The sequence below is a fragment of a genome, unplaced genomic scaffold, assembly GCF_019419815.1.
Source record: "Pyrus x bretschneideri cultivar Hongxiangsu unplaced genomic scaffold, Pyrus_bretschneideri_v1 Contig62, whole genome shotgun sequence".
NCBI lineage: Eukaryota > Viridiplantae > Streptophyta > Magnoliopsida > Rosales > Rosaceae > Pyrus > Pyrus x bretschneideri.
The window spans coordinates 1217988-1236401 of NW_025999801.1; the positions used below are offsets into that span (position 1 = coordinate 1217988).

Sequence of the window (18414 nt, forward strand, 5' to 3'; positions counted from 1 at the left end):
TTTGAGGCAGTGGAGGAGGAGCTAGGGTTTAAGAAGGGTTTAGAGTGCCTCGTTGTTCGTTGTGTCGGGGGAGGGGGACAAGGATTTGGAGGATGGAGTGATTTGACAAAGCGAACAAGTCGGGCTTCTTTTGTTTCTTTTTCTAATTTCTACATATTGGGCCTGAAATTTTAAGCCCAAAAGGTTCGGTTTCTTAAGCCCTTCTCACTTTTGTGCAAGGACACATCTCTACGAATATGGGTCATGATCGGAAGATTTACACCCACTTCACCGGGCCATTTATTTTAATAGTCCATTTATTTTCTAGGTCTTCGTTTATATGTCTACCAAAACTCATTCAAATTCGAAATATGATTGTTGGATTAAATGATATTCGTTTTAGTGTTTCTTTGCAAAATTGTATTCATTCATTTTCTTCACTACAAATGAACGTCTTAATTCTAATTTTTTTGCAAGGATAATCTATGAGTGATGAATTCAAACATAAATAGTTCGGATCGTTGAAACAAGTTATAGAGTAGTCCTACAAAAATGTGTGTCAAAATGGTTGTCCCCTGATCCTTATCCTAATATAATATATAAGCTTATATTTTAACTATACTTCTTAGAACTCAATTTCGATCTCACTCTCCCCTGAAAACTCAGATGTTGCCATTTTGCTCCCTGAAACTCAAAAATCTTCACTTTACTCCTTGAAACTCGATTTAGATCACACGTTGACCCCTAACACTCAAACATCGCCACTTAATTCCATGAAACCCAATATTCAATCCACTTTGGCTTATTTGTATGTATTTTGTTACATAACCATTAAATTTACTTAAGTGCAAAATTAAGTCATACTTATGGTTGACGTGGTGCAAGTATAAAAATCACATATCCAATCAAATGATGCCGCATAGATTGAACAAACAAATTAAAAAAAAAGTAATTTTTCAAACATTGCATAACTTAATAAAAAAAAGTAAGAAAAATAACAAAAACAATTCTTGGGTTTCATCTCTCGGACCTCTCTCCCCCCTCTCTCTAATTGTTCATCCTTCTTCCTCCATCTTCAGCTTAGTTTCATTGATTTTGTTATTTTTTATGTTCTTAATGGAGGTAGTTGGTGAGAAAAGAGAGAAGATTTTTTTTTTATTCATTTATTTTGAGGGCATAAAAATGCTTCAAGAAGAACAATAGTTGAACAAGAAGAAAATCAGTGATATGGATGCTGAAATTCGAAAGTTTGGTTCTCAGAGCCTTCAACCAGCTCTCGCAAAAAAGAGCTGAACCTTGAAGAAAACTGAATTGAACAAATTTAAAACAACTCAACTTAAAAAGTTAGGGGTAAAATCGACAAATCATCATTTATTATAGTTGGGCCATTTTTAGTTGGATTAATTTAATATGAACCTTGCACTAACCATTAAACAAACTTATAACATGGTTTTTGGTTAAAATTAAAAATTTTCAAGCCATTTTCATTAATTTTCCTTTCATATATTTCCCTCTATATTTAGAAAGAATAAAAAATTGAAAACTAAAACTAAAACGAGTTGGTTATCAAACGGGCTATAAATTAATAAAAGCTCGTTATTTTTCAGCCCCTACATCTAACATTACCAGAAAAAGAATTTACCAGAAAGTGTAGCAAAGCCTTAAATATCAATCCCAGAATCAATCAAACATAATCAAACTTGGAGCGGTGAAGATAAGAGAAAACAACTGTAAAAACACATTTACAAAAATGGCTCAATAATTATCCATGTTCCAATAAGCAATTGGGAACGGGGGAAGGTGGGGGAGATAAAGAAAATTTCAGAAAATAAATTAGTAAAAAACGCTTCCCTCCCCACAGAATCTTGCCCCCTCTTCTGTTAAATTACAAAGTCGACGTATTTGTTAAAGGTAAGGACCAGAGACACCCAACTCTCAAGAAGCACATAGGTACCTATAATTCTGTCATATTGGAGTCAAGTATGTTCTTGATGCATGGTCGCTGAACTTTAAGTCTGTTCATCGCCCCAAAATTGAAAGTTTGAAGATTTCCAGGTAATTAAGTGATAATTAGGAATAAACTCACCTGAAAACATTCGGCATTCATCAATTTGTGTACGTCTTAACTCCTGATTTCGACAGCATTCATCCATTTATGTCAGTCTTATTTGCTTCAGATTTCAGCCGAATGAAAATGGAGAAGGGATAACCGCACAAATCACCTCTCATCCAGAAGCAGATACCGCCCTCAACCATGTGTGATAGATTCCATAGTCTTTCACTCTGTCCAAAGACATTACACTTATTACAATCAAATAGACAATGAAAACATATTGCATGTACAAAATAAAAATAAAGAGTTCGTCCTAACACCACCTTGTCATCTACATTAAGTTTTTACAGAAATGCATAAATGTGACGTAGGATAGCTTCAGGGTGTAAACTTCAAGATGTATCGAGTACGTAAGTAGACCGAGGGTTTGGGATGGTTTAAAGGAAAAAAATGGGGTATTTTCCAGTTGTTCAAGGCTTGAAATTCAAAGTCACAGGGTGGTTATGCTGGACTTTGACAGTAGATATTCCAACTGCTAAACCCGTCACACACACTTTACACATGAGAACACGAGGACACATGCATTATGTGTGCTATCCTAATGTCATAGGATTCCCGTTTATCCGTTTTCTTTTTGTGATATTATTTCTTGCATTCAAAGTCTAGGATATCCCCATACTTGCATACCCAATATTACGGCCAGAAAACTAAATATATACTATCTACCCCCATCTTCCATCTTTTCAGTTTATTTTTACCATTGGCTTCACCACCAAATAAGTACTTCCATAGAGGTTGATCTAATGATAATCTTTTTGAAGATGCCTAAATTGTATAAAAATTAAATTGAGTCACTGGGAGACACGGTAACTAAGATTTGACAAACAAGTTCCTTCAGGAGAAGGGTGTGAATAATAACATCAAATAAGGAGAAACATCAGTCTTCAAGATCAACAACAGATTTTTTACTTACAGGTACAAGTCATTTGGATCGATTTCAGGAAACAGGTTGATATAAAAGCGAAACCCATCAGGGCTTATATCTCTGCACAGCAAACCTACCAAAATATCCAAAATTAATCAAAATTCAACCATAGTACTAACATATACTTCATAGAAAGCATACACTCTTATCAAGAAAACAATATCAGAGTCTTGTCAAACAATGTTGTGCAACAGTGTACCTTTGCTTTCAGCAGTAAGAAGATGCTCCTTGGCCATGCCTGGTGCAATACCTAATGTAATTGCAGCATCACTAGCACTTATCCCAGTTCGAAGAGCATTAGGCTTCATTACAAGGGTCTTGATTCTAGCAAAAACCTAATTTAAAAAATACAGTGAGTTGTTTCATGCAACTTGAAATGGCTTCTGATGTAGAATGACAGATGTCATAATCAAAGACGCAAAAAAAAGTACATTCTAGCATCATACATGGCCGGATGTGTTTTTCATCATTTTATCAAGAAAAGAAAAAACAACGATGTGTACCATATAGCTTGAATGGAAGAATGAAATTTGCACAGTTGCCCTAAAGTAATAAAGAGAAACATAGGTGCCACGTAGGACCCAACCAAAATCTATCTCATTCCTGCTCAGGAATCAGATTCCTTCTGAGGAACTTGGAATTAAAATCACTCGCTTTCTCTTAGAACGTTAGAACTGAATCTATCTTCTTTTCCGTAACCAAAACAATTCATTTGAAGCAGAACGATGCAAGGGTTAGTGTTAAGTATGGCTATGGTGGGCTTTAATGGTAGTATTAGACTTAGTATACATGCATTCCACCATTTGGCTCGGAAGGTGCAAAGGGAATATGTTTAAACCAAAACAATAACACAAGTTTATCAATATGAAACAGCTTATGATGATATAAGATCACCTCTTCGTCACTGTGGGACTTATTCTGGATGACCATGACTCCACTATCAAACTTTCGAAGCATTACTGGGCTGCAAAGATGGAATAATCAACAAGATGGTATTATCGTACTCATGTCACATAACATTGATGTAGACAGGTATTCATTTTTTACTCATTACAATTAGTGTATGCTAGCATTTATGGTTTGCATTATTTACTAATGTATTTCCATGCTTTCAAATAAACAAACTGAAGAAATTCCTACATACACGTCAAAAATCTCCCAGAGAGAACACGCTTGCAACAAATCCTCAGGCGAGATCAGTTCTGCATAAAAAGAGATACTAAGCCACATTTCACCCTTTAAAAATTCCAACATGAACTCGAAACTTAACCGATTAGTGCTAACAAATTTAAAAACAAGCGATGAGATATTATCACACAACACCTGTGCCTCGAGCACGATTGAAGAGACAGTAGATGTCTATAAGATTCATCATTCCTCCAGCCCTCTCAAGTGGAAGTCTGACAAAATCTGCTAACTACTTATCAGAAACAACAGAAAATTAGTTTTCTTTTCTAAGACGAAGAAATTGGAAAAATAATAAACGACGTGATGCATTTTTCATCCTAATGACATAAATCAATACTATGTGAGTGTTACCTACAAAAACAAATAATGTGAATGTCCAATAAGAATGAACGTAAATATCAGATATCTTAAACAAGTCAAGACATTAGAGTTTCACAAGATCAAATAAGTTACGAGCAATAAATAAAATTTTCCTAGAACAACTTCACATAGCCTGGTGAAGAAACTAGAAAGTATCCTTCACATTCTGTTGCTTTTTAGATGTTAGAACGAAAACTGGGAACAAATTTAATTTTTCATATCGTGTGATGCTAACTTTCTTCATTGACAAACTGATATTCAAGCAACACAATCTGACAGAGATACATGCTGAAGTTAGCTAAAATCAGGAAGACGATTTTCTCAAATTTAAATTTCATAGTGTCCTCGCTTTGCTCTGCCGTCCAAACAAACAAGCCTAACAGTTCACTTGGCCTTACAAGTTACAATAACGAAGAGAAATTAAACATAATTGTTTCATTCACACAGAACACGGAAAGAAGACAACCTGACGGGACAATTGTTGGTGATACTGAGCACCCGCAGACTCCTTAGTAACGGGCGATATAATACCAACACTGAGCATCCAATCTTGCATCTCTTGTTTGGAACCCAATTCCTCATCATTTGGCTGCGAGCCGGATAAAAGCTTCTGCCTCATTTTTTCTGCTAGCATCACCATCTCTTTAGCCTTACTCTGTAAATTTAATATTACTCTACAACTTAAAACCATTCACAAACAGAATGCACGAACAATCAACTCGAATCGAAAATCATACAAGCTGAAAAACAAAAACAATTCAAATGCAGCAATTAAAATCCCTGAAATTCAAGAAGTTGTTTGTCATGGTAACCGAAAAGACGAGATTATTATTACCATGAGAGCATTCAAGTCCTGGAAAGCGTCCTGCAAGCTCTTATCAGTACTCTCCCACATCTCCTGTTCTTTCCTCAATATCCCCGAAACTCCAACCATCCTCACCGTCCCTTCCCTCGTATACAACCCGGAACTGGACGCCGAACCCGAAACCGCATCGGAGCTGCCCTGCTCATCCCCAATCTCCCAGGCTCTACCCCGCCAGCTCTCCCAAAATTTGCTCAAAAACGCGTCCAAATCGCTCTTCCCCCTCACCACCACCGTCACAACCACCGACCTCGAACCCGAACCGGAATCCGGAACCCGGCCTTCGGGCGAAACCGAGAGCTGGAATCTGAGTCGGGGCGAGTGGAACATGGACTTGATTGACTTTTTGGCGGCAAAGATGTGGGTGATGGCGGCGAGAGGGATGGCGGAGGCTGAAGAAGAAGCGGTGGGTATTGTGGTGGTGGAGTCGGGAAGCCATAACAGGCGGTGGGTGGTGAGAATGAGGAGACCCGATTTGAGGTGAGGGAAGTTGGGGAGGTCTTCGCATTCGAGGTCTACGGCGGAGAGGAGGGAACATTCGATCTCAGTTGGGAGGAGGACTGGGCGGCCGCTCGTAGTAAGCTCCACCGCTTGCAGGCAGTTTCCGGCCATTTGACAATCTTGTGAGTCGTGAATCGTGATATGAACTTCGGTTTACTCTAACCAAAGTGTAAGGTCAGCGGTAACCTCCTATGAGAAATGCCAAAAAAAAAAAAAAAAAAAAAAGTAAATTGTAACCATGATTGTTAACTTTAATTAAATTAGAGCAATGATTCTTCAACTAAAAATCTATTATCATTAATTCCTTAACTCATTAAAATGTATAGCTATGGTTTTTTTTGTCAACTTCGTTAGAATTTTGTCAAAATAAATTATGTTAGAAGGATCATTGCTATAATTGGGATCCCTCAACTTACCAAAATGTGTAGCTACGGTTCTTTCCCTCAATTTCGTCAGAATTTTATCAAAATGAGTTATATTGAAATGATCATTGCTACAATGAGGTTAAAGTTAAGGAATTATTTATTCAATTGAGTTAAAGTTGATGAATCATTTCTTCAGTTGGATTAAAGTTAAAGGGCCAATGGTAATAGATTAAGCGATTATAGTTCCACGTTTTGATGAGCTCATAGATCAATGTTAATGATTTTTTAATTAGTGAATCATTATTACAATTGAGGTAAAATGAAGGGGAGGGAAAAAAAAAAAAGAAAAAGGAGGGACTTTAAGAAAATACTTTTCTTGTTCCTTTTGTTTTACGTGGAACCCGTTGAGACGATTAAAACCAGAGGCATGACAAGGAACCCATCAATATCATCCATGGAGATTTCCCTTTCCCTTCCCCTCCTCTCTTCATCTGAACAATGCTGTTTATGATTACTTTTGAATTTTTATTCTTCTGAGCATCGGCATTGGCATTGGGTATTGCAGAATCCTAGGATCTCCACGCAGGTGACGGAGGCACCCTTTGAAGAAGAAGAAGAAGAAGAAGATTTTTAGCACATCTTCATCTCCTTTGTCGCAAAAATGATGCAGGTGGTAATTCAAATCTGGGGTTTCTTAAGCAATTCAAAATTGTTTGCAATCATTAAGTTTTGCTATATTATTTTACCGGTCGAAATTTTTTGCTATGTTGGTCAATGGCAATTTAGAGGCAGATTAAATCAGGAATTTGAGATTTTGTGGTTGATTGGCCAGCAGAATTTTCGTTCTTCCTTTTTATTAGTATCATTACCTGGGAATTATGATCATAATTGATATGAATTGTGAAGCGTAAATGAGGATAATAAATAAAAGACCTAGATCTTGATTTTAGTAACAATCTAGAAATTGAACATGTAGAATCCAGTGATGAACGCATTTCGGAGAATTTAATCTTTTGAATACTTGTTTGTGATATTTATTTATTTATTTATTTATTTTATTTTTGTTTCAATTCGAGGATGAAGAATTGGACTTCGAAATCCTTCATTTAACTTGCTGTTGGAAACTTGAAACTTACTGGTTAATTTGGTGTATTAAAGGCTGTAATTGTTTGTAGGAATTGTCTGCCATTGATGATCTGCCTGCAAGCAACGTGGAACTCAAACCAGAAAAGTTTGAAGGCGGGAAGGATGGAGGTCCTTCGTTCCATTGTGATCTTTACGACACAGAGTTAGTTCACAAGATAGCTCAAGTGTTCATCCCTGGATTAGCTACAGCTTGTGTTGACAACACTTCTGGTGATATCTTCCGGACCCCTGGTTCAGTGGCTGCTGATATCAGAAAGGAAATGGTGGAGTATATTACTCAGAGAAGCCAAAATTTTGTGGCAGAATCCGTTATCTTGGAAGGTAGCACAGATGCACAAGTATCTGATCATCCGTATGATATCATTTCTGATTTTGTCGATGACTTTGCAAGTTCCAAGAGAAATCTGTTTGGTCGGGTTTCAGGATGGCTGCTAAGTGAAAAAAGAGAAGATAAGATAGATGATTTTGTTCAAGAGATGGAAATAAACGGGTTTTGGTTGATTGATAAAAGAGAAGCTATAGCACAGACTCTGCTTAAAAATGTTGACTTTAAGGATGGACATCACTGCAACATGAAGTTTAACTCTCCAGAAGCGCTTGCCGAGCATGCTTCAAGCTGCAGTTTTAGGTCTATGACTTGCACAAATGAGGGGTGTACTGCTGTATTTTGTGCTAGCCACATGGAGAAACATGATTCAATTTGCCCGTTCAAGATAATTCCATGTGAACAAAACTGCTCCAATACCATCATGAGACGCCAGATGGACAGACACTGTATTACCGTCTGTCCAATGAAGCTTGTTAGTTGTCCTTTCTATGCAGTGGGTTGTCAATCCCCTGTACCACATTGTAAAGTTGAGCAACATCGTTCAGATGATATCCATTCTCACTTGCTTTTCATTCTTCAAACTATTCACAAGGAAGCGTCTGCAGAGGATCTAAAGAAACGAGTGGAGCAAGTAGAAAAGGTGAGTTTCTTCGTAGTTTGGACTCAATCATACTTTTCCATCCAATAATTGCAAGTCTCATGGACAAAGCAGAAATCTAATTGAGCAATAAGCTTTCAATTTGGTCTTTTTTGAAACAAATTCGTGGTAGTGTACACCGTTTTGCAGCTTCAGATAAGGCTTTTAATGCTTCAGGATATTGAGAATTGGAACAGGAAAGGTATTTTGCTTGATTGCTTCTAAAACAAGACTATGACGATTGGGAATATACATGCTGGAATTGAGTTTGTTGCAATGCTCCAATGTTTTTCTTTTTGAACAAAACCGTCCTATTAAGGTGCAGCTAAGGTAGTGTGCACCAGATATCTATAAAGTTGCAAATCTTGTACGTTTAGAACCCCATATAGTGTATTATACTCTATTTTAGATAACAAAACGACACTGCAAATCTCATATATTGCTTTAATTGTTTCTATTAGCTTTGTATTTTATAATCATGTCTATTTCCCTAGGTTATGATATCAAATACTTGTCCCCTGCTAATTAAAATGAGCACATTTCATTACATGACAGGCATCTTCATCCAGTCAATTAGTGGAAGCTCGAGATGTGAGGTCGTTAACATCTGCAGTCAAGGGTATTGAAGAGAAACTTGGTCCAATGGAAGTGACCAGCAAGCACCCAGAGGATGTTGAATCAAAGCTAGGGCCAACAGATTTGAGCAGCAAAAATTCAGAGGGTCCTGAAGCAATATTAGGGCCAACGGAAGTGACCAGCAAACCTGCTGAGGATCTTGAAGCAAAACTTCAGCCACAGGAAGTGAACAGAAGTGCACCAGAGGATGTTGAAACAAAACTAGGGCCAAAGGAAGTGAGCAGCAAACCCCCAGAGGATCGTGAAAATAAACTAGGGTCAAAAGAAATGAGCAGCCAACCCCGAGAGGATCTTGAAACAAACCAAGGGTCAAGGGAAGTGAGCAGCAAACCCCGAGAAGATCTTGAAACAAACCAAGGGTCAAAGGAAGTGAGCAGCAAACCCCCTGAGGATCCTGAAACAAAGGTTGGGACAAGGGAAGTGAGCAGAAAATCCCCAAAGGATGTTGAAAAAAAGCTAGCACCAAAGGAAGTGGACAACAAACCCCCCAAGGATCCTGCAACAAAGGTTCGGCCAAAGGAACTGAGCAGAAAATCCCCGCAGGATGTTGAAGAAAAACTAGAGCCAAAGGAAGTGGACAGCAAGCCCCTAGAGGATCATGAAGCAAAAATCGGGACAAGGGATGTGGACAACGAATCCCCGAAGGATATTGAAGCAAAACGGGAGCCAAAGGATGTGAAAAAAGAATCCCCCAAGGATATTGAAGCAAAATACGGGCCAAAGGAAGTGAACAATGAATCCCCCAAGGATATTGAAGCAAAAGTAGGGTCAAAGGAAGTGAGCAGCAAAGACTCGAAGGATATTGATGCAAACGTAGGTCGTAATGAAATCAGCAGCAAACACCAAAAGGATCTTGAAGCAAAACTGAGGCCGGCAGAAGTGAGCAGCAAACACAAGGATAGTGGAGAGAGTAGGGAAACCTCAACTTCTCAAAATGCCTTGGAGGATGCTGAAACATAAATCCTAACCTGCCAAGTCTCCTGTTTTACAAAACCTTATTCACGTTTGGTAGAGCCATCGCATTGCCAGAAACTGAGTCATCTGTACCTGTCCTCTTGGTTGTCGACCAGTCAGTTTGATCTTTACATAGATACTTCTATGATCAGCTTATTTTGTGCCTCATTGTTTATTCTTTGTTTACCTTAATCATTTTTTGTAAGCAATAGAACGTTGTTATACAGTTTATAGGTTTTACTCTGGAATATTTGTCTAGTGACAATGTGATATCACTTTTGTCAAGTGGCAGTGTAGCCACCTAGTTAAAACATCGGCGACATCTCTTTCTGTCAAGTTCTGATCTCTTCCGAGTACTAGACATCGCTTCAGTAGTTGTATGACTTGCATATATTTATGGGGGGAAAACATCACTGACCAACCCTTGTGTTATCCTCTATAGTATAGCGATTCCCTCGTGAATTTCTTTTAGTATCGTAAAACTCTTTCCTTTCGGTTATTTCAAGATGAAAGCGGAGCTGCAAACTCAACAGGCCAAATGCAAACAGAGGCCATACAAGGGAAGACGGTCAAAGTAAAAAGATTAGGTTCATTGAAAGATCAAATTTAGATTGTGTCCGAGTTTTATCCAACATGTCTATTCAACCTTCAAGAATGATTCAGCCTTTAGTTTACAACTCGGAGAAAGAATCAAGACTCCGGTGCTCTGTTATTCTTTGCCAACACAAGGCATTTGTTCTCATGGGTAGAGAGAACAGTTACGGGCAAATCTATGCAAACAGATCAACGCCCCAGAACTTGGCAGGTTGATTTGTCCGGTGTTTCCTGTCTACCCTTGCAATCAGGTCCATGTCCTCTTTGGTGAGCTCAAAGTCAAAAACTTGGAAATTCTCTTTCAATCTCTCAAGTTTTGACGTCTTCGGGATGACAACTGTGTTCCGTTGGATGCCCCACCTTAGAACAACTTGGGCAGCAGTCTTTTTGTATTTCTCAGCCAGATTCTGACAAAAGAGGAATGTGATTGAGAAGAAACAATCTTACTATATTTGACCGGTAATTTGAAAATAAATCCAGTAATTCAACTTCAAGCAATAAAAAAAACGAGCTTACCTTAAGAACTGGATCGTCTAGACATGAAACTGAACCAAACCACTCGATGTTGGCCGCAGCACCTCCAAGAGGAGTGTGGGCGGTGACACAGATGCCATGCTTCTGACAGAATTTGACAAGAGATTCACGTTGGAAGTATGGGTGAGTCTCAATCTGATTCACGGCGGGCTTCACATTGAAATAAGCTAAGCAATCTCTCGTCAGAAAGATATCATAGTTACTGCAGATAATTGTTCCATCAGAGCACAATTCATATGCAAAACAATTGACAAATGAATGAAATTAAAATGCCAGAACATAGACTACGAATCTTCCACTAGGGCTGGTGTCATATGTTGCACTAAGCATGAAAAGAGATAAAGAAAATTTAAAGGAGCTTCCCATATCATTTTGTGCATATTCAGAAGCACCCAAACTTGATACTGTGTGGCACAACTCAGAGAATGCTGAATTACTGATATAAACCTAGTGATATTGCGAAACAATTTATAATCTTTCTCTAACTGCACATATCATGTGTAAGTTTGTATTATGCGTCAACAAGCAATAGGACACAATAGTTAACCTCTTCCTGAACTAAACTATATGATATCTCCAACCGAAGCTGTATTTGTAAAAATTTATTACCATTTTAACGCGCACACACATTACTGCAACGTTTCAATTTTCTTCAGCACATTCACTTATATTTTTGTGAGTTGGTTTCCCATATATACCCCAAATGAACTAGGTTGCATAGCTAATACCGTAAAATATTGCACAGGAAGTAAAAGGAAAACGTAACCTAAATTCGCAATATCATTATTGATTCAAGTAATGATCCTTGAAATGTGCAAAGTTTGTATGATCACCTAATTCCAATGCTACGAACTAAACCCATAGAGACCAGCGCTTCCATAGCATGCCAGGTAGTTTCCAAATATATGGTTGTGTCTATTTCTAGCACCCCATCTTCATCCAAAGCACTGCCAGTCGTACCAACTCCTGCATGTATATAAATAAATAGACAGATGAATTCAATAATCTATATAAGAATGAAACTATTTGATGACTAAAAGAAAACAGTTCATAAGAGAATCCAAGATAAGAACGAATTTTTTTTGTCGTTTTTATATTTTAATCATCTAAGGGCACCATTTTAACTCTAAATTTTCACAATCATTTGTTAACCAGCATACATGAAAAAGAAACTAAGGTTGGATCTGGTACTCTGGAATTGGCTGCGGGTGGGGATGCCCATTTCCCCAATATACAGTAAACCTCTCTAAAGTTATACTGTTGGGACCAAACCAATTTTATAACTTTAGAGGTTATTACTTAATAGAGGTGTAGGAAAAAAAAATATTATTTTTTGACTTATTTATCCTTATGAATGCTGCATTTCTTAAATAGGATTCATTGGGCGCTAAGTATTTTATTTCCTGCATATTTTTGTACTCATTGATAATTATAACCATGTGGAGACGTGTTTCCTTAAGATGGGATCAAGAGAAATTATAACTTATTACAATATGGAGTTTATTCTAATACATAATTGGTCCCAAGTTGGCAGCGGAATTTTTTATTTTTTATTTTTTTACTTTAAGGAAGTTATTCCATTATAGAGTATTACTTTAGAGAGGTTTTAGTGTAATAGAATGAGCACCCACTTGAATTTCTCCCCCCGCTTCGGTTCCATTCGTACTAATAGAAAAGAAAAACCCAAGCCCAACCCAAGCCAAACCACTCACATAGTCATTGATTTTTTTAATATTCAGCATTTTAGAATCATCCATTGAACCCTAGTTTGATATGGATTAGCGAGTTGGATTAGTATTGCTTTCTGTTTCTTACTGAGCTCATTCAGCGTGCAATGAGTTTGGTTAGAATAGATTCTGCAGAAAATTTTCTTTCCACTTATCAATCACGTCCTTGACCATCCAAGCTGTAGAGACAACAGTTGGTAGCAAGGAAACTGTTTTCCTTTTGCTGTAATATATAGTTTTCAATCACGCACTACTCTTGTCAACCGCATTTAAAAAATAGTAGAGCACAGATTACATAATACAGAGAAATTTTGCTTTGCATAAAGTAGTCAAAAACCAAGAATTAATACCGGTATGCTTGGTGGCTACAGGAAAGTGAACAAGGTACAGATCCAGATAATCCAACCGAAGCTTCTTCAGACTGTCTTTACAGGCCTCTACAACGTGTCCATGATCCGAATTCCAAAGCTGCATTAAGGATGAAGAAACAGGAAGAAAAATAGATGTCATGGTCTGGACAACGACGGATATGGACTAGTCAGCTGGAGCAGCAAGTACGCTTGCCTTGGTGGTGATGAAGAGATCCTCTCTCTTAACAAGCCCAGTCGAAAATGCTTCTGCAAGTGCCTCCCCAACTTCTCGTTCATTCTTGTAATCAGCCGAGAGCAGCATTAACTCGTCAACGCATGTTACAACCGCAAAGGTAATTTGTGCAACAAGCTACGAATTACCGCCATATGGGCAAAAATGATTCTGAGAACGTAGATTCAAATGTTTTAGCAGGAACAAGAATGATCTGTAACCGGAATCAGATTCCAAATTTCGACTGGTATGATGCCAAAGGCCGGAGCGAGTCCGGATATCTTGTATATTACTATCTATTTCTACTGTCCTACATCACGCACACACAACACAATGCTCTAGCATACCAGAAGCAGTTGATGCAACGAAACCCAGATGACAAATTAACGAAAGGAAAGGAAAGAAATCAAACCCATATGAACAAAGTGTAAAGTTGGGTGAGAATTAAGGTGAGAAAATGAAGGAGAGAAAGAATGACGATGGATAGTTGGATACCAGCGCAATCGAAATGGCGATAGCCAAGGTTGAGGGCATTGATAACGAGGTCTCTGATTTCGTTTCCTTCCCACGCGCCAAACACCCAGACCCACTGCTGGCATTTTGAACCCACTGCTGAGTGTTATCGCCATTTTTCCCACCTTTCTTTCTTTCGAGTTCGGATTTTGGCCTCTGCCTCTGCCTCACTCACTGTAATATACTTGCCCTTCTCTCTCTCCGTATTAATGGCAGTCAAAGATGGAATTAAAGATAACATCCTCTTTCTCATGTGTCCAAGGGGGAGAGAATCAGAGATGGTTTCTTTTTGTCCATTTGTCACTCTTTTTATTCGTAACGCTATTACCAAAGTATTGAGCTTTAGGGAAATTAGAGAGATTTCTGTATATTCAGATCGATTTCAGGCGAGCATGAAGGATTTTGATTTTTCTTTGGTTTAGATTCATGGGTGTGTTATTACGTCGTCAAGAATGGCCGGCGTAAAAAAGATTGGAAAATTATTATGTTTGCGTTTTGAATTTGACTTCTAATCAAACGATTGAATAACTGAACAAGAAACCTCTTTTCAACCTAGGTTCTTTCTCTGCCCCAAAACAAGACTTTAAACGAACAACCAAATAATATGAAATGGTGGAGGTGAAGACCAAGACAGAATCTAAAAAGAATTGAAACTTAATCTACTTGCGAGAAAATAAATTAAATTAAGAACGAATGCATAGAAAACAAAAGTGCTTAGACAAATTGTCATTTAACCCCTAAACCTCAACTTTGTCTCTTTTTGCCTTTGTACTGCTAAAATATATTACCAAATCCATCAAAATTGTTTGCGTAAAACAAAGAAACTTATCATTGCAGAGATGTGTGCCGTATAAGAGCAAGTCCACTTATTGGTGGATTGGCAGGTGGAGTTCCTTTAAGATAGTTACCATTTAAAGTAAATAATTGTCACATCCAGGTCTGGACTTCACCACATTCCGTGCTCGACTTCGCCGTAGCACGATATTGTTCGCTTTGGGCTCCGACCACGCCCTTACGGTTTTGTTTCTGGAAACTCATGAGCAACTTCTCAGAGGGTCACTCATTCTGGGATTGCTCTAGCCCAACTCCGAAGCTAGTGAGCTCCCAAAAGGCCTCGTGCTATATAGAGGTGGGCATGTACATATAAGGCATAAAGTATCCTCTTCCCTGAGCGACGTGGGATCTAACAATCCAAGGAGCTCCCAAAAGGCCTCATGCTATATAGAGGTGGGCATATACATATAAGGTATAGAGGATCCTCTCCTTTGGGCGATGTGGGATCTAACAATCCACCCTCCTTAGGGGCCCGACATCCTTGTCGGCACACTTCCGGCCAGGGATTGGCTCTGATACCAAATTGTCACATCCCGACCCAGCTCCACCACATCCAGGGCTCGACTTCGCTGTAGCACCACTTTGGGCCCCGACCACGCCTTCACGATTTTGTTTATGGGAACTCATGAGCAACTTCCTAGGGGGTCACCTATCCTAAGATTGCTTTAGCCCAAACTCGCTTAACTTCGGAGTTCAAGCCAGTGAGCTCCTAAAAGGCCTTATGTTATATGGAGGTGGGCATGTACATATAAGGCATAGAGGATCCTCTCCCCTGGGCAATGTGAGATCTAACAATAATAATCGTCTTAAGAGGGCAAGGGCAAGTAATTTGCCCTTATTTTTCACTTTGAATAGTACTTGCGTTTGTACAATTCCAGGACAATGGCAAAGACAATAATACTATTGACAAATATATATATATATATTTTTTATGCTTCGTAAATTTGTTCCTTGAAAATAAAGTGATTGTCTAATTTCAATAATTTATTTCAAATACAAGGCAAAAGCATAGCATTACAACCTAGTACGATATTAAAACAATATTATTCTCAGTAGCCTACAACTTAGGGCATCCAATGCATGGTGCCAGGGCATCCAACGTATGGCCTAATTATTTTTTATTTTTTAATTTTTTTACGTTGGGTTAATCTTGGTCATTGATTTTCAAATTTTGAAATTAGACACACCATAACATGCCATGTGTGGCAATGGTAACAATTTAATTTATTTGGTTGGAAATCCAATGACTCACGGCAAGCCACGTCAACAAGTCGTTGGGGCTTTGCTGCTGGTTTGCTGCAATGGGGACCACGTCTGCAGCTACTGTTGGCTGATTGCCTATTTTTGCACTTGTGTTATACATGCCTGAGAGAAAATAAAGTTGTGGCCAGCATTAGCATGTCATCATGCTAACGTCAGCTTGCCCGTTGGTGTAAGGCTGAACTTATTTTGCTTGGGCTTTTGGAGGATTGTGTTTGGCCCACCACTTGCCCTATCAATTGGAACTTGTGGAGATGGCTTTTTGGGTTGGAGGCCATCTTTTGGGCCCTTGCCTTGCCTTTCACCAACCTGTGGGCATGCTCTTAGCCTCCATTTACTATTTGCTAAGGCAACAACGAATGGATTTAAATGATTTGTGAAATATAAGAAAATGAGCTAAGAAGACCCTTCGTGACTCAACACATCTTCCAAGCTAATCGCTTACATTCTGTTGATGAGTTATACACCATTCGTCAGAAGTTGGACGGGTCATTGCGTGAATATGTCGATCGCTTCAGTCACTAGTACTCTCGTTGAGTTGAGGCAGATGATAAAACAACACTTAGAGCCTTCACGGTAAGCATGCACGAAAGCTTCTTCAAGTACATGATCAATGGTAACACTTGGAAGACTAATGCTTCTTCAAGTACATGATCAATGGTAACACTTGGAAGACTTACACTGAAGTGATGATACAAGCTTACAATCATGCCTTTTGCCTAGGTAAGGACATACCAAGGGAACCCTCCTATGATTAACCCCTATCAACAAATAAGGAGTGGAAGTCAAGTTCTACTAAGGGAGAAGGTTTTGGCCATCTAGACACCCATTGCATCCTTTCCTGCCTCACTTAGCTACCCACTAAATGACCAAACATATTCGTCTCTTGACAAGACAAAGGATTTGTACTCTCAACAAGCTCATTACAACAAGAGGGATAAAGGTTCGTATCAAGACAACCCTTGAACGTACCTTCAACTATTATGACCGTGGGGTCAAGCCTCGCTCTTTCATAATGGGGGACTAGGTGATGAAGGTAATGCTTTTATAAGAAGGCATATGCATTACAAATGTTTTGACCTTCAACCGTTTGAGATCATTTGTAACAAAAGCCATTCAGCAAATATTTAATGAATAGGGAATTCAGACGACTTCGTCTGAGTCTTTTACATTCCTAGCATTGTAACACCTAGTCTACGCTGACCTACATCTATACTCTACCTCAAAACTTCAACATGCTTATTTGACATAAAGTAAGTGAAACTAAGTGTTACAACCAACATGATTCACATATCCAAACAATGGATTCCTTCATGCATAACAAAACATTCATAAGCATCACTCATGTCAATCACCATAAACATCGTACATTTTAACACATTCATACATAAGCCAACTGAGCTTCGAAGGGGTGTCAATATGCATTTTACCATTCAACACTTGCTACAATATGCCTCGGCAACTTGCCCTTATTCTCACCATCTAGATGATGAAGGAACTCACCTTCGTATCACCAACCAAGTGGTGAATAGTACAACCCGTACTCTAATATCCTTCGATAACTTGCCACTCTTTCCACCAACCAGGTGATGAAGACACTTATCTTTGTATCACCAACTAGGTGACGAAGAATACAACCAGTACTTTAAGAAACAATTTTGAGTTTCGGCAACTTGCCACTCTTCTTATCACCAACCAGGAGATGAAGAGCACAACCAATACTCTGATAAACAATTTTGAGTTTCGAAACTTGCCACTCTTCTTATCAACTAGGTTATGAAGGAACTCACCTTCGTATTACCAACCAGGTGATGAAAAGCACAACCAGTACTCTAATAAACAATGTTGAGATTCGGCAACTTGCCACTCTTCTTACCAACTAGATAATGAAGGAACTCACCTTCGTACCACTAACCAGTTGGTGGAAAATATGACTAGTACTTTAATAAACATTTTTTCTTTGACACCTCACTACTTTTCTCACCAACTGGGTGATGAAAGAACTTACCTTCTTTTCATCAACTAGGGAAGAATAGTACAACCTGCACCTATAGATTCTTAGCATTCATAAGCAATCAAAAATTTTCAAGCCTTACAACTCGGAAAAGGCATATACAAACTCAACAAAGCCTTCCACACTCTTGCTCAAAAGTGTGGAAGCAAAATCGTATTATATGGTTCAACAAACCTTAAATAGCTACAACACGTATATTGTCTTCTACACCTTTGCTCAAGAGTGTGGAAGCAGAATCGTATTATATGGTTCAACAAACCTTCAACAGCTATAACATGTAGATTGTATGCTACACTCTTGCTCAAGAGTGTGGAAGCAAAATTGTATTATATGGTTTAACAAACCTCCAACAACTACAACAT

General features: G+C 38.5%; 2 protein-coding genes and 1 pseudogene across 3 annotated transcripts; 1 reads left to right on the forward strand and 2 right to left on the reverse strand.

Annotated features, from left to right (window-relative positions):
• Positions 1–1688: 1688 nt before the first annotated feature.
• On the reverse strand, positions 1689–6098 carry LOC103946125 (vacuolar protein sorting-associated protein 36). Of its 2 annotated transcripts, XM_009356761.3 has the most exons (9): positions 5401–6098; positions 5032–5220; positions 4341–4434; positions 4162–4219; positions 3912–3981; positions 3217–3352; positions 3006–3090; positions 2202–2262; positions 1689–2108 (listed from the first exon to the last, which is right to left on the reverse strand). In XM_009356761.3, exons 1-8 carry the CDS (start codon positions 6037–6039, stop codon positions 2205–2207), a joined length of 1329 nt encoding a protein of 442 aa, XP_009355036.2. In that variant the 5' UTR covers positions 6040–6098; the 3' UTR covers positions 1689–2108; positions 2202–2204. The 2 variants fall into 2 exon arrangements, with proteins under 2 accessions (XP_009355036.2, XP_009355034.2); XM_009356759.3 differs by having other exon boundaries at positions 1689–2262.
• A 571-nt stretch (positions 6099–6669) lies between these two features.
• On the forward strand, positions 6670–10330 carry LOC103946126. The gene is made up of 3 exons (XM_009356766.3): positions 6670–6963; positions 7469–8407; positions 8960–10330. The coding sequence occupies exons 1-3, from the start codon at positions 6955–6957 to the stop codon at positions 9998–10000; spliced, it is 1989 nt and encodes a 662-aa protein (XP_009355041.2). The 5' UTR covers positions 6670–6954; the 3' UTR covers positions 10001–10330.
• Positions 10331–10442: 112 nt separating this feature from the next.
• LOC125471854 lies at positions 10443–14200 on the reverse strand (annotated as a pseudogene).
• Positions 14201–18414: the final 4214 nt, after the last annotated feature.

Coding starts and splice junctions, on each gene's coding strand:
- LOC103946126 (XM_009356766.3), top strand. Junction 8,408..8,959: donor GAGTGGAGCAAGTAGAAAAG/GTGAGTTTCTTC, acceptor ATTACATGACAG/GCATCTTCATCCAGTCAATT.
- LOC103946125 (XM_009356761.3), bottom strand. CDS start 6,039: ATGGCCGGAAACTGCCTGCAAGCGGTGGAGCTTACTACGAGCGGCCGC. Junction 4,220..4,340: donor CAATCGTGCTCGAGGCACAG/GTGTTGTGTGAT, acceptor CTTTTTATGCAG/AACTGATCTCGCCTGAGGAT. Junction 2,263..3,005: donor GATCCAAATGACTTGTACCT/GTAAGTAAAAAA, acceptor GTCTTTGGACAG/AGTGAAAGACTATGGAATCT.